The 13,714-nt window shown below is 37.3% G+C and overlaps 1 protein-coding gene across 2 annotated transcripts in view; it reads right to left on the bottom strand.

The window, feature by feature from the left end:
• Positions 1-1,051: 1,051 nt before the first annotated feature.
• The window catches only part of SLC38A6 (solute carrier family 38 member 6), a 71,537-nt gene continuing 58,874 nt past the window's right edge, over positions 1,052-13,714 (bottom strand). For both annotated transcript variants that reach the window (XM_027554260.1, XM_027554261.1), the window contains 8 exons: positions 13,528-13,593; positions 13,235-13,288; positions 11,034-11,113; positions 10,463-10,563; positions 4,324-4,448; positions 3,048-3,192; positions 2,849-2,943; positions 1,052-2,662 (listed from right to left, as the gene is read on the bottom strand). In XM_027554260.1, the coding sequence (XP_027410061.1) occupies positions 2,582-2,662; positions 2,849-2,943; positions 3,048-3,192; positions 4,324-4,448; positions 10,463-10,563; positions 11,034-11,113; positions 13,235-13,288; positions 13,528-13,593 (747 nt within the window). In that variant the 3' untranslated portion in view covers positions 1,052-2,581. The remainder of the gene's footprint in view (positions 2,663-2,848; positions 2,944-3,047; positions 3,193-4,323; positions 4,449-10,462; positions 10,564-11,033; positions 11,114-13,234; positions 13,289-13,527; positions 13,594-13,714) is intronic.

The raw sequence follows: 13,714 nt of genomic DNA, 5'->3' as shown, positions 1-13,714 counted from the left end.
ATCTATAATTTCCCATAGAAATGTGGGAAAGCACTAAAAGGAAGGCACATGGGGCCAGTTCTCCTGTGAGTGATGGCTAGAAAGATTCTAAACATAATAACTGTGCAAGATGGAAGAGGAAGAAATTCCACGTCCGTGTCCGAAAGCAAATTCATTTTACAGGTCAAGGTGAAGGGATGGAAAAAAAGGGGATAAATATCCAATCTATTAAGAGAGCCTGTTTTGGTCTGCACCTAATTTATACAAGGCCATTTAATCCTCTCAACACAACCCTGTATAATTGGTATTAACTCCATTTAATACCGATGTGAAAGTAGAGGTTTGGAGAGGTTAAGTAGTTTGTCTAAACTCACTGAGATTTTCATCTATGTCTTTCTAACCTCCAAACTTGGAGTTTTTCCATTACACCCTGCCGAAGAGATATTTTAACTCAAAAGAGCAGCTCAGTTATCAATTTTTTAGCCCATTTCCTAAGTGGGAAGCAAGGGGGCACCTGCAAAAGTGTGTGTTTTCATACATGCAAATTGGCAGTTTGCATGTAATTCTCTACTTTACATGTGCTCCGGGGCAGGATTACATTTTACTGATACACCCTGGCTTTGGCAGGCTGCTAACAAGGCGCCTTTACACAGAACACGCCCCGGGGCGGTGGGGGTTGGGGGAACCTAACTGCTGGTTTCCAACCAGGAATAAGCCACAGCAATGGGAAGGTGGGAATGATCTATAACTTCCAAACAAAATATGATATAAATCATCAATATTTGTCTCTGTTTGTCAAGTAGAAAATCATATGTTTTAGTGACAAATGAGAAGGCTCAGAGAACTTTCAAATCCACAGCCAGTCATCACAGCTCTATCTCATACTGTATACCAGAGGAAAATCATTAAGTTTCTTAGTCAGGATTTGGAGTCAGGGCAAAATACAAAGTGAAATAATCCCACAGTTTTGTTATGAGTGACTGATGTTGATATTAACGCATGAACTAAGATTTAATTTAGTATATCAACAAGTACTAATTTGTTAAAAAAAAAAACACAAAGAAACAAAAAATTATCTCAATATATTTAATAACACTAAAAAACTTCTTGGTGAAAGATGCTGCTAAGAGAATGAAAAGACACCCACAGACTGGGAGAAAATCTTTGCAAAAGACATATCTGATAAAGGATTGGTATCTAAAATATATAAAGAATGCTCAAGACTCAACAGTGAAAAACTACCCAATTTTAAAAATCAGAACCTCACCAAAGAAAATATACAGACGGTAAATAAGCATGTTCAACATCATATGTCATTAGGGAAATGCAAATTAAAACAAAAATGAGATATTACTACAACTGCACACCCATTATTAGAATGGTGAAAATCCAAAATACTGACAACACCTGATGCTGGGGAGGATATGCAACAACAGGAACTCTGACACACTGCTGGCAGGACTGCAAACTGTTACAGCCCACTCTGGAAAGCTGTTAGGCAGTTTCTTACAAGACTAAATATTCTACCATACCATGCAGCAACTGCTAAGAAGCAAAGTCTCTGGTAGTGGTATGAACCCAAACAAGCTAAAAATCTCTATCCACACAAAAATTTGCCTACAAATGTTTATAACAGCTGTATTCACAAATGCCAAAATTTGAAAGCAAACAAGAGGCCATTCAACAGGTGAAAGGAAAAACAAACTGGTGCACGTGTGCTAAGTTGCTTCAGTCATGTCCGACTCATTGCGACTCTGTGGACTGTAGCCCACCAGGCTCCTCTGTCCATGGGATTCTTCAGCCAAGAACACTGGCGTGGGTTGCCATGCCCTCCTTCTGGGGATCTTCCTGACCCAGGGATGGAACCTGCAGTCTCTTAGTCTCCTGCATTGGCAGGCAGGTTCTTTACCACTAGCGCCACTTGGGAAGCCCCAAACTGTGGTACATCCATACAATGGAACACTATCAGTGATTCTAAAAAGAAGAGCTATCAAGTTATGAAGAGACATGGAGGAAACTTAAACACATATTGCTAAGTGAAAGAAGCCAGTCTGAAAGGTTAGATACTGCATGATTCCACCAAACAATGTTTTAGGAAAGGCTCATGGTTTTTATGGAGACAGTAAAAAGGTTCGTGGTTGCCAATGCTTGCATCTAAAGTGAGCTCTAATGTAAACCATGAACTTCAGTTAATAATAATACATCAACATTGGCTCATCAAGTATAACAAATGTACCTCACTAATGCACGATGTCAGTAACATGGGAAAGTATGGGGGTGCTAGAATGAGGGAATATATGAGAACTCTCTGTACTTTCTGCTCAGTTATCTCTGTAAACATTAAAACTACCCTATTAATTCAAAAAAATAAACTCACAAAGATGCTCAACACACTTAAGAGCATTTTGAGTTTGTTTCTTATTTTGATTAAAACTGCTACATCTACTTTCTCCTACCCACTCTTGTTTTGTTCTGCTTTTCTGTTATGTTTGCAAAAATGTTAACCCATATAAAGAGGATTCATCCAAGGTGCTTTCCATAATCATTCCTTTTTGCATAAGGAGGTAAAATATGCTTCATACAAAGTGGGAAAATAATTTCTTCATTTATTAATCCAATTAAAAATAATGAGTGCTAAACTAAAATTACCAACCAAAATACCAAAGATGAGCAAAACAAATGCCTGTAGAAATAAGGGAAAAGATAAAGAAAAATTAGAATTATTTTTTAAAACCTTCATCCTCTCCAATAATGTATATAGTTCAAAATATATTAACTTTTTTTGATGTAGGTAAAAGACTTAATTAAAAAATGACAAATTATTTCTTAAAATAAGATTCTTAGAAGAAACAAACAAAACCCAACCTACCCCCAACTTTTTCCATGAAAGAAAATCCTCTCTGCTCATTTTAAGATAAAACAGTCCTGGGAACACAAAAATCAAACACGTTGATGTACTGGAACCTTAAAGTGGGGAGAAAAAAAAAAAGAATGCCAGATTTAGATGTGAGACTAGATGATAATTTTACCTATTTTAGAAAACGGAACTTTTGAAATAGAAAACTTACCAACTATACCAAATACATTCCTAATGTCAGGAACATATATTGCAAGTAAAACAATGACAATATTGAGAGCTAGAGTGATCAAAGAATGGCGAATCCATGAGAACGGAAAATTGGAAAAAAACATCATCATTAAAGCTTTCCTTGCCTGTAAAACAGAAAAAGAAACAGATTTAAGCAAAGAGGAAGTGTCAAAGCCACACTACTTGCTTAGGGAAACCCATGTATGGCACGGGTACTATGATATTCCAAACCATTTAGATGCCCAAAATATAGCCTGGACTGTTACTGTAAAGTATTTGTTGCACATAAACTAAGAAATGTACCTATCTGTGTGACCTTCATAAAAGTTGTCTTGGTTTAATTCTTGAAAAAATCATCACATGCAATTTCTTTAGGTTGCATAATTTTCAAAATTACTAACCATAACACTGTGTGAAGAAATCTCAGGGTATCATTTTCAGGAAATTCAACAGATAAAAGAACAAATGGCTCAAAACAGAAACAGAAGTCATGCCATGGTAAAGAAATTCCATTTACTGTTTTATATTATTGTTTCACGGCATGTAAATAAGAAAAGTAGTCCATGATGTTTCCCACTGCCAAGGCAGGCAACAGGCGGTCACAGCCCACAAACTTCTATCCAGCCCCCACTGCACTCCTGGCACTGCAGTTCACACAGGAAGGGGGCAAACATCGGGAAGGCTCAGGTTTTCAGGAACTCACTGTTTAGGGATTCAAGATATTCATGTAGAAGCATTTGTACCCAAAGTTTATGTTTCTATTTTCCCAGAAATTCCTAAGATTCTTATGTATCACAACTAATGCAGAATGAAGATCCATTCTGTCCCTTAACTATAATTCTAGAGCAAATAAAATTTGTGACTAAGATTAAATAAATTTCCAATAAACCAGAAGGAGCTTACTTTTGCTGACTTGACTTTTTCTTCTTCATACACATTCTTTTGAATACAGAATTAAAGGGGGAAAAAAACCCCAAAAACTTTAGAACAACTATGGTCTCTAAATTGGAAACAATGCTGTGGGAAAGCGAAAATCTAAACTAAATCTGAAAAAGCACAAATTCGTTTAGCGGTTCACTGTTCTTTTTGTGCTTTCATGGGGCCATATGCAAGTATGAGGTCTTTGATCAATTCCTTGACAAATGAATAAGATACACGAGACTAGATGTGATTCAAACATTCTAGTCTGTAAAGAATTAGTGTTGCCATATTAGGGAGCTGCAACACCGAGGAACAAAACCTTGAAGAGTACTTACAGGGAAGTGGATTAGAGGGACTGTCAAAAGCACAGAAAATAGTATGCATAACTTCACAGTCATGATGACAACATCATGTGGCAAGTATTTACTGTAACCTTGCAGTAATTCTGACGCCACACTGTCTGTAAATTCAAAAAAATAAGGATCACATTATAAACTACTGAGATGTTAATAATAGCAACGCTATTTGCCTTTGCACAAACAGATCTTAGCAGATTTTGGAGTCCCGGTACCAAATCCATCTCTGGCCTTTTTCCTATCCTACGAAACACAGACACATTAGTCAAACATCTTCTTGGAACTTGCTGTCTTTTCTTTTAATGTAACTAGAAATTAGCCCAGGCAGATTCTCTAAAATTATGACAATGAATATATATATGTATATATATATTTTTTAATCTCAAAAAAAAAAATCTCTTTAGAACTTTTCCATAATCTGAAAGTTTTAAGCAACATCTATGTTATTTTGTAAAGTGCTTTCATGTGTACTGCTGAATTTGGTCCCTGTGATAACAATATAAGATAGTAGCTAATGGCAACCCACTCCAGTATTCTTGCCTGGAGAATACCATGGACAGAGGAGCCTGGCGAGCTACAGTCCATGGGGTCGCAAGAGTCACACATGACTTGGTGACTAAACCACCAGGTTAAAAATATTAACTGACTTGCCCAAGATCATACAAGACAAAGGGGCAGGACTGTACATCCAAATTTTTTGATGCCAAAGCCTTTCCTTAATATCATGATGTTTTCTAGGACCTTATAGTCTCACGCATGTTACCTGCTTCATCAACACTTCATCTATAGATTTGTGTTTCATAAAGGAGAATGCAGTGCTAGGGCAATGGCTCCCTCAGCAAGCTGGTGTGGTAGTCAGCGACAGAATCGGAGCGAGCAGACCATGCTTTGCTCCTTGGTGTTGCTTCTACCCTTATGTCATCCTCACCCCAGGCCAGACGAGGACTGTGAAGAGTGGGTACTCAAGAGAACTTCATATCACTGCCATGCAGGGAAAGATGAGTTTCTACTTAAAATACAGTGGTGGATTTTTTTAATTTGAGACCGAATGCTTTGGGAAAGTCACTTTGGAGAAAGTTAAAAAACAAATCAAACACAACTCTGTTTTCAAAGACCTTAAAATTTAAAGGGTGATAAGATGAAAGACACATACATATAATAGAAGGTGTATAAACACAGATACGCACTTAAGTGGCAGAAGGTCTAAACAAAGAACTATGCTGATTTTGAACAGGGAAAGATAACTATGGCTTTGGGATGAACATGAAAGAAATTCAGGAAAACCTGAAGAGAGTCATCCTGAGATAGTGAGCAGCGAGATAGTAGAAGCGGGACTTGAACTCGGGGGTTGAACAGACCAAGATTCAAAATCTACTACTTAGTAGCAACTTAACTTCTTTGAGTCTCTTGGTTTTTACATCTGTAAAATGGGGACAATAATATGTTGACCTATAGGGTTGCTGAGAGCATTACATTAATTAACCTATGTGTGCTCACACTCAAAGATGTTGAGGGAGAAGTTCTGGAACCAAGAACCAGCACAAGCAGAGGCCACCAAGCAACAAAGGGAATTTGCATCTGAGAAAACAAGCAGCCCAGGAGCACTAGAGAGGCTGAAAGACTGCACTATAGAGCCAACAGCGACGGGTGATAAGGCTGGAAATGCATGAATGACCAAGCAACAGAGCTATTTGTACAGTCAGGACTCAATCTGGTAGGCCACAGAGATGCAATGGCTTCTGAAGAACAGCATGTTATGATTTAAACTAAGTAGGAAGACAGACTGTAAGAAAAAGAGATCCAAAACAGGACTAACAGAAGGCTACTGTCATAATCACTGAGAAGTAATGAGAATCTGAACTAGATTAGTAACGATGGAAATGGGATAGAAACCAATTGTGGAAAGTATCAAAGACATACTTGACATAATGCGGGACTAATGGACCAGGCAAGAAATTAAGAAGAGCCAGGAAAGCTGAATTCTAGTCCCAAATATGAGAGATACTTGTGAGTCTTTGGAGACACATGGCAAACTATTTTCACTTTCTGAATCATAAAAATGAATTATTAACACATTGCTTAACAACTTTGTAGACTTTTAAAATGGTCTGGTTATTACACAACATTTGGGTATTGGCCTGCTCACCAGAGGAACACTTTATTCCTCATCTTATAATGCTTCAACATCTGTAATCAGAACCAATATCATTAATCTAGGTACATACTTATTGGTCCCTTAAACCTGACAAAATTTAGATATTAAACTGAGTCTTAAGAACACTGAATAAAGGGACCCCAAGCAGCTCCAGAAGCCTGAGGAACTAGATTTATTACAAATTCAAAATACCTGTCACATATCTACTTTCCCGAGATAAAAGGCTTTTTCCTGAGCCAGCAGTTCTGTGTTCTTAGCTGAGCCTTAACATGTGTAAGGGATAGAGGACAGCACACTTCTCCGGATTCAGACAAATCTCTACAAATCTCAGGAAGGACCCAACAGTGATTCCTGCAAGATGTATATTCTACTGAAGCCAGGTGGCTGTCCTGTTTAATATACACTGTCAAACAGGGGATGATTTTATAAAGATTCCTGAAGAATAACTGAAAGATCACTGGACTAATATTCAGGAGACGCAGGAGACACGCCTCTATTGTTGGACAGGTCACTCCACCCAGGCCTTAATCGGTGACAAGCCCTTCTGATAAGGCCTCAGGTTCAATCAGCACTTTCTTTCTGAAAGACTGAAAGCTACTGCTATTCCAACAGAAAAATACTGTAAAAGATTTACACTTTTATACTGCAAAAAAGCATATACTTATACCGCAAAAAAGAAAACACTGTGAACAGCAAGCCAATTCCTGAATCTTCTTCTGTCTTTGGAGAAGGAACTACTTTTATATCATTCTTTCTTTCCTTCTCTCTGTCACCTACCTACCAACCTACCGTGTGATTTTTCTTAGATGCACAGTTCTCCATTACATAAAATGTGGATATTCTGAAGAATTTGAATCAGTGGAGAAGGGTTAAGTTAGAGACAACAACTCTTACTTGATAACCAAGAAAATCCCTGTGTGGAAACATTTCACGTACATGATGAAAATATTTAGTCTCCGTGTTCAAGCAAAGACAGATACGTAGATAGGTAGGTAGGTAGAGATATACCTGGAACTTAAGTAAGCCAGGTTTTTCCAAAAGTTCACTCTGAGAATGACGGGAAAATGGATTCTATGGCATAATTCCTGAGGAGGTAGGTAGCACAGAAATACAGGCATTGATTCTGGAGAGAGTCAGAACTGGATTCAAACCTCAACTCATTCTTCATTAACTGCAGGTACTAGCCAAGGTGGCCAATCTTATCTGAACCTGTATCTTGCAGAGTTGTAAGGTATGAGTTAGGCAATGTATATAAAACACCTTGCATCTTACATAATAAATGTTACTTCAACAGATGTATTAAAATCCATCCTTCCTCCACTTCCCCTTTAATATAAACTTTCGTACAATTTAACACGGCTCCTAACATCTCATAGGAATTTTTACATAACTACTTTTCGGCTATCCTGGAAATTGGCAGGCATTTAAGGTTTCCTACAGATAGTTCTGTTTATCCATAGGGAATAAAAGGAGGCACGTTTTTTGGACCTTTTCTCAATTTTGAAGATCCCTAACTAGAATATTCAGAAATCTAAGATCATGGCATCTGGTCCCATCACTTCACGGCAAATAGATGGGGAAACAGTGGAAACAGCATCAGACTTTATTTTTTGGGGCTCCAAAATCACTGCGGATGGTGATTGCAGCCATGAAATTAAAAGACGCTTACTGCTTGGAAGGAAAGTTATGACCAACCTAGATAGCATATTCAAAAGCAGAGACATTACTTTGCCGACAAAGGTCCTTCTAGTCAAGGCTATGGTTTTTCCAGTTGTCATGTATGGATGTGAAAGTTGGACTATAAAGAAAGCTGAGCACCGAAGTATTGATGTTTTTGAACTGTGGTGTTGGAGAAGACTCTTGAGAGTCCCTTGGACTGCAAGGAGATCCAACCAGTCCAGCCTAAAGGAGATCAGTTCTGGGTGTTCATTGGAAGGACTGATGTTGAAGCTGAAACTCCAATACTTTGGCCACCTCATGCACAGAGCTAACTCATTTGAAAAGATCCTGATGCTGGGAAAGATTGAGGGCAGTAGGAGAAGGGGATGACAGAGGATGAGATGGTTGGATGGCATCACCGACTCAATGGACATGGGTTTGGGTGGACTCCGGCAGTTGGTGATGGACAGGGAGGCCTGGTGTGCTGTGGTTCATGGGGTCGCAAAGAGTCGGACATGACTGAGTGACTGAACCGAACTGAACAGTATTTGTGCCAGGTGACAATTTCAATTTATAAAAACATACAGCTATTCTACAAAGTTTTTGCTGAATTCCTAACAAAGACCCTGCTGGAGTATCTCATTGCTACAGAAAGGTCTTACTGTGCTCAACTCTGTACAAAAACAAACCTAACAACCAAAAATAGTTCATGTATTTCAAAAATGCTGTTTCCCTAATAATGACCAAAAAACATTAAACCATCTATCTTAGCTTTCCTTGTAGTATATCCAGGATCATGTTGGAAGTAGGAAGTATGCTCTTCCTGGTGGTGTGCAGAGCTCTACCTCTCTTAGCTGACACAGCACTAAAATGCAAGAGCAGATTTTGGTTCATCAGTTGCTTTTATTACTGTTGAAATGATGTAGAGTTAGCCAGAAAAGCACTATAGAGAGCAATTATAACTTTCTCACACATTGAAAACTCCAAGATAATACACTAATAATAATATACAGAAGCTACCATATTTAAATTAGACTTTATTAATGAGAGTAAGGAGAGAAGTATAGTGCTGAAAAAAGAGCACCTGAAATTATGAAATTATTGCAATAATGCTGTGTGCCAGATACTGTAATAGGCATTTTACATACAACTTGTTTCCTCTTCAATACAACGCTATACAATTATCTCTATGTTACACATAAGGAGATGAAGGTGGTGTAAGGTGAAGTACCCTGTTCAAGATCACATAGCTAGTTAGAGCAGAGTGGTTTTTTCAACCATATTTGTTGGGTTTCAAAATCCAGACCCTTTCTACTGGGCTTAGGAAAGGTGGCTATGCAAGTAAATGTCCAAAAACTTGTCAGAGCTGAAAAATATCTGAGAGGCAGGCAAAACCATTACATCTCATTGTGAATGTCTAAAACCTGAAACACATATACATAAGGCCACTCACCATGAATTCAGTGTCAAAACAGCTAAATATCACAAGAACAATAATAGCCGTCTATCTGGAGTGTTGTTATAAGAACATTCATAGACTGAAAAGTGCATTCAAGAATTTGACAAATTGAGTGTAATTTATTATGTGTTTGTTTACAAATTAAACAAGTGTGTCTGCAAATTAAACAAGAGAGCTTACAAGTTTTTCTCTTGTTGTAGACTTTTAAGTTTTTCTTGAGGTTCTTATCAGAAGACAGAAAAACACACTAAGCATGTAACCTTTCAAAAATAAAAGAAAATTTCACTTTTATGAATTTAAAAGTGTCTTTTAAGAATTTAGGGAGAAAGGTCATGCCAAAGCACAGAATACACACCGCAGAGCTGTGTGAATTAAGTCTGAAGGCAGAGGTCTCTGACCCAAGTGTGCAACTACAGTCTAGCACGAAACTCTTTCCTTCCTTGACTTGCTCTTTTGCCATTAAGATGACTGATGCTCTTAATCTCCCAAACTGCTGAACTAGAGTCTAATATATTGAAATCTCAACGTAAAAAATAAAATCATTATTGTACTTTTTTTTCCTTCACAGAAAGACTTCAATGTTTCTCAGCCCAATATTTTATTTTTAGGTGTTTATTTTAAGAAAATTTTCATATAAAGTTATCAATCTTGAACTTGATCCACTCTTTTAAAAGAAAGAAAATTAGTTCTTTAAGACCTGTAGAGCTACCACAGGAGTGCACTGAATTCTGTCAGCCTGAACAGATTAACTTGCTAATGAAAGGCAGAAACAAAGTCCATATTCAGGTGTGAGATCAACTACAGAACAACTTATATTGTCATCCATAATGAAATAATATGCTTACCATAAAAAGTGAGGTACCCAAAGAGTGCAGATATAAAATAAATGAGAAAACTTAGAGCAATTGCTGTATTGGTTACATTCTGCATCCTTTTCTTAGAAGGGCTAAAAGACAAAAATGGCAAAATTAGAATCAGAGAGAGACACGGGTTTGATCCCTAGGTTGGGAAGACCCCCTGGAGGAGGGCATGGCAACCCACTTGAGTATTCTTGCCTAGAGAATCCCATGGACAGAGGAGCCTGGCAGGCTACAGTCAGTCCATAGGGTCACAAAGAGTTGGACACGACTGAAGTGACTTAGCACCATCTGAATTAATCTAAATAAATAGATATAAGGATTCCTTAATCACTCAAGCCCTGATTCATTAATAACTACACAACAGAATTCCTGATTTTAAATTACTGTGCAAAGGATTATGCTTCCAAGAAATATTCTCAACTTAGACAGAACTAACACCTAGAATCAAGTGATAGGAGGGAAGGGATTCATGGAGGCAAATATCATTCAATCTGAAAGTCCTAGAAGTCAAAAGAAGCAATGAATACATTTAATATATTCCAGGATTCTATAGTACCTTTGAAGTTCACAGTATATGGGCAGTATTGAGGTGTGGCATAGAAATGAAAAGGCCATGGTTGGTATGGCATAAGCACTCTGAAAAAAAAAAAATTTAAGATTAAATTACTAAATTGTACTCTGTTGAAACTACTATTTCATTTGAAAATAAACTCAGTTTTTTAAAAAATGAATTTAGCTATATTTCATTTTTCATAAATCATCTGTTTATAAAACATGTTGTTGTTATTAGTGTTAAATGAGACACACAGTTATGGTCACTAGCAAGTATTTTACTTGATAGGTGGATTGTCTGTACTAGCTGAAATATTTCTTGGCTGCTTCTATCCATGTTGTTTTTACTGCAGTCACTACTGCTTCTATATTATTTTGGTAAGATAAAAATAATTTAGGTAAGATAAATAACATTTAGATAAAATCAAATATAATAAAATTTTAGAAATGATCTTATTATAATTCTCAGTCTTTCCTAATGTAAGTATTAGGAAATCTTAAATATATCTTACTACCCTAAGCAGCATTAATACTTATGCTTTTGAACCAGCTTTCACCAAGTCAACCTAAGTACCCACTTATTCTAAGAGAATAGTGAATGTATTAATACATTTTAGCATTTTTGGAGAAGGAAATGGCAACCCACTCCAGTGTTCTTGCCTGGAGAATCCCAGGGATGGGGAGCCTGGTGGTCTGCTGTCTATGGGGTTGCACAGAGTTGGACACGACTGAAGTGACTTAGCAGCAGCATCTTTAGGGTCTCTTTCAATGGGATTGAACATGATTTAGTCTAGACCAACAAATTCTTGGTGATCCACTGGAATATACGATCACAAGTTGTTGCTGTTTTTAAATTTAGAATAATTAAGAACCAGAGAAAGTTACAAAGCAAACAAAAGTTACCATCTAAGTGAAAATACTGTCTTTACAAGTGGATGGTAATGATTTACTTTCTCTTTTCTACTCCAAAAAATTTCTCCTTAACTAATTTAAGGCTCTTTAGCACAAGAAGTTCCAAATGACTGAAGACCTGTCTTCAGACACAAGACCTCCTCCTAAAATATCTGAAGAGAGCTGGGAGGAAGGAAAGCTGGAATATTTCCCAAGGCTAAATTAGGGGAAAGAGTGTTCAATTCACAAACTTTTTTTCATATATTTCTCAGTTTCCTGACTTATTAATTACCCTACCTAAATCTTTAAGACATGCGGAAGCCATTACTATGCAAAAGATGTGGTAATCTCCCTTGTGGGGCCAGACAGACATTTCTCATTTTAAAACTGGGGAGTAAGGCAGTTCTCTGATGGCCTAGTGGTTAGGATTCTGGGCTTTCACAGCCATGGCCTGGGTTCAATCCATGGTCAGGGAACTGAGATCCCGCAAGCCATGAAGCACAGCCCCCCAAAAAAACAAAAACAAAAAACCTGGGGAATAAAAAGGAGAATTTTGCATGGAGGAGTTATCACACTAAAATGCTATACTAATAGAGTTGCACATGAGTGGAGGGTATTCTAGCGTCTAGGACCTCCACTTTAGAGAATCAAAAACTGTACATGAAGAAGCCTACAGCAACAAGGAAGACATGGAGCTCTTCTAGAACGGTTAAAGTAGAGATCATCCAGATCACAGTTTCCTGTCTCCTCTGCTGATGCTTAGGGGCTCCTGCAGGCATTTCCAGTATCGTAGGGCTCTCGGAGAAGGCAAGGGGACTTGGTCTTTCAGCTTCTGCTATAGGCATCACAAATTTTAACTTTGGAATGTCAGCCAGGAGACACATTGTCAGTGCTCAATTGCTGGTCCAATCATGAGGCTGTTTAGCCACAGACCAAGGTTCTACTCACAGGGGAGGAGTTTTTGATATAATTGGCTATTTAGCTTTACAAGTCCAGAGGGCAACAGGAAGTCTGTATCCACAGAGGACCTTATTGGCCAGACCAGACATTCGGTAAATCTGTTCTTTTAGGCAGTGGCCCATTTAAAACAGGCTCCATTTAAAGGCATGCCAAAAAAAAAAAAAGGTGGCTGTTTCATAATGGGCCACCCTGTGTTAAATAATATTATTCTTCTGGTAAGCAACCCTATACTTAGCACTGTCATGAAAATTAATTAGTTACAGGTACAAAGACCTAAGAGACTCTGTTACACAAATCTCTTAAAACTTGAAATGTGAAAAATCAACCGAAAGTATCTGTTAATAACTTACACACCTCTTTGGAGAAATGAAAGAGCTTTGGTTTACAATCATCTGTAGCACTTGAAATCTGTTTAAGAGGATTGAGGGGAAAGAGAGAAACCAACAGTTATTAAAAGTTAGAACACTTAGGGAAAAAAAAAAGAGAGAGAGATGAATTTATTATTACTGGGCTCTCAAATAAAAATATTTCAAAACAAAGTTCCAAAATGCAATATAGCCATACTTTTTTATTAATTAGGCAAAAACCATTATTAGTCAAAAAATTTTAGCTTAAAATAAAACAAAAAGCTAGAAACAAACTGTTACCTGAAAATACTGTTCTACATAATTTAATGTCAGAGGACAAGGGATGGACCATTTTTTAATTATTACCTGTAAAAATAAGTAGAATCAGATTATTTCTTACAAATCTCATGACAAGAAATTGATCTCAAATAGGTCAGCATTTTTTCAATTAATCTTAACACTATAACAAATAATATGCAAACAGAAC

The sequence above is a fragment of the Bos indicus x Bos taurus genome, chromosome 10, assembly GCF_003369695.1.
Source record: "Bos indicus x Bos taurus breed Angus x Brahman F1 hybrid chromosome 10, Bos_hybrid_MaternalHap_v2.0, whole genome shotgun sequence".
Taxonomy (NCBI): Eukaryota; Metazoa; Chordata; class Mammalia; order Artiodactyla; family Bovidae; genus Bos; species Bos indicus x Bos taurus.
Note: the sequence above shows the minus strand (reverse complement) of the source record. Positions and strands in the feature narration are given on the sequence as shown.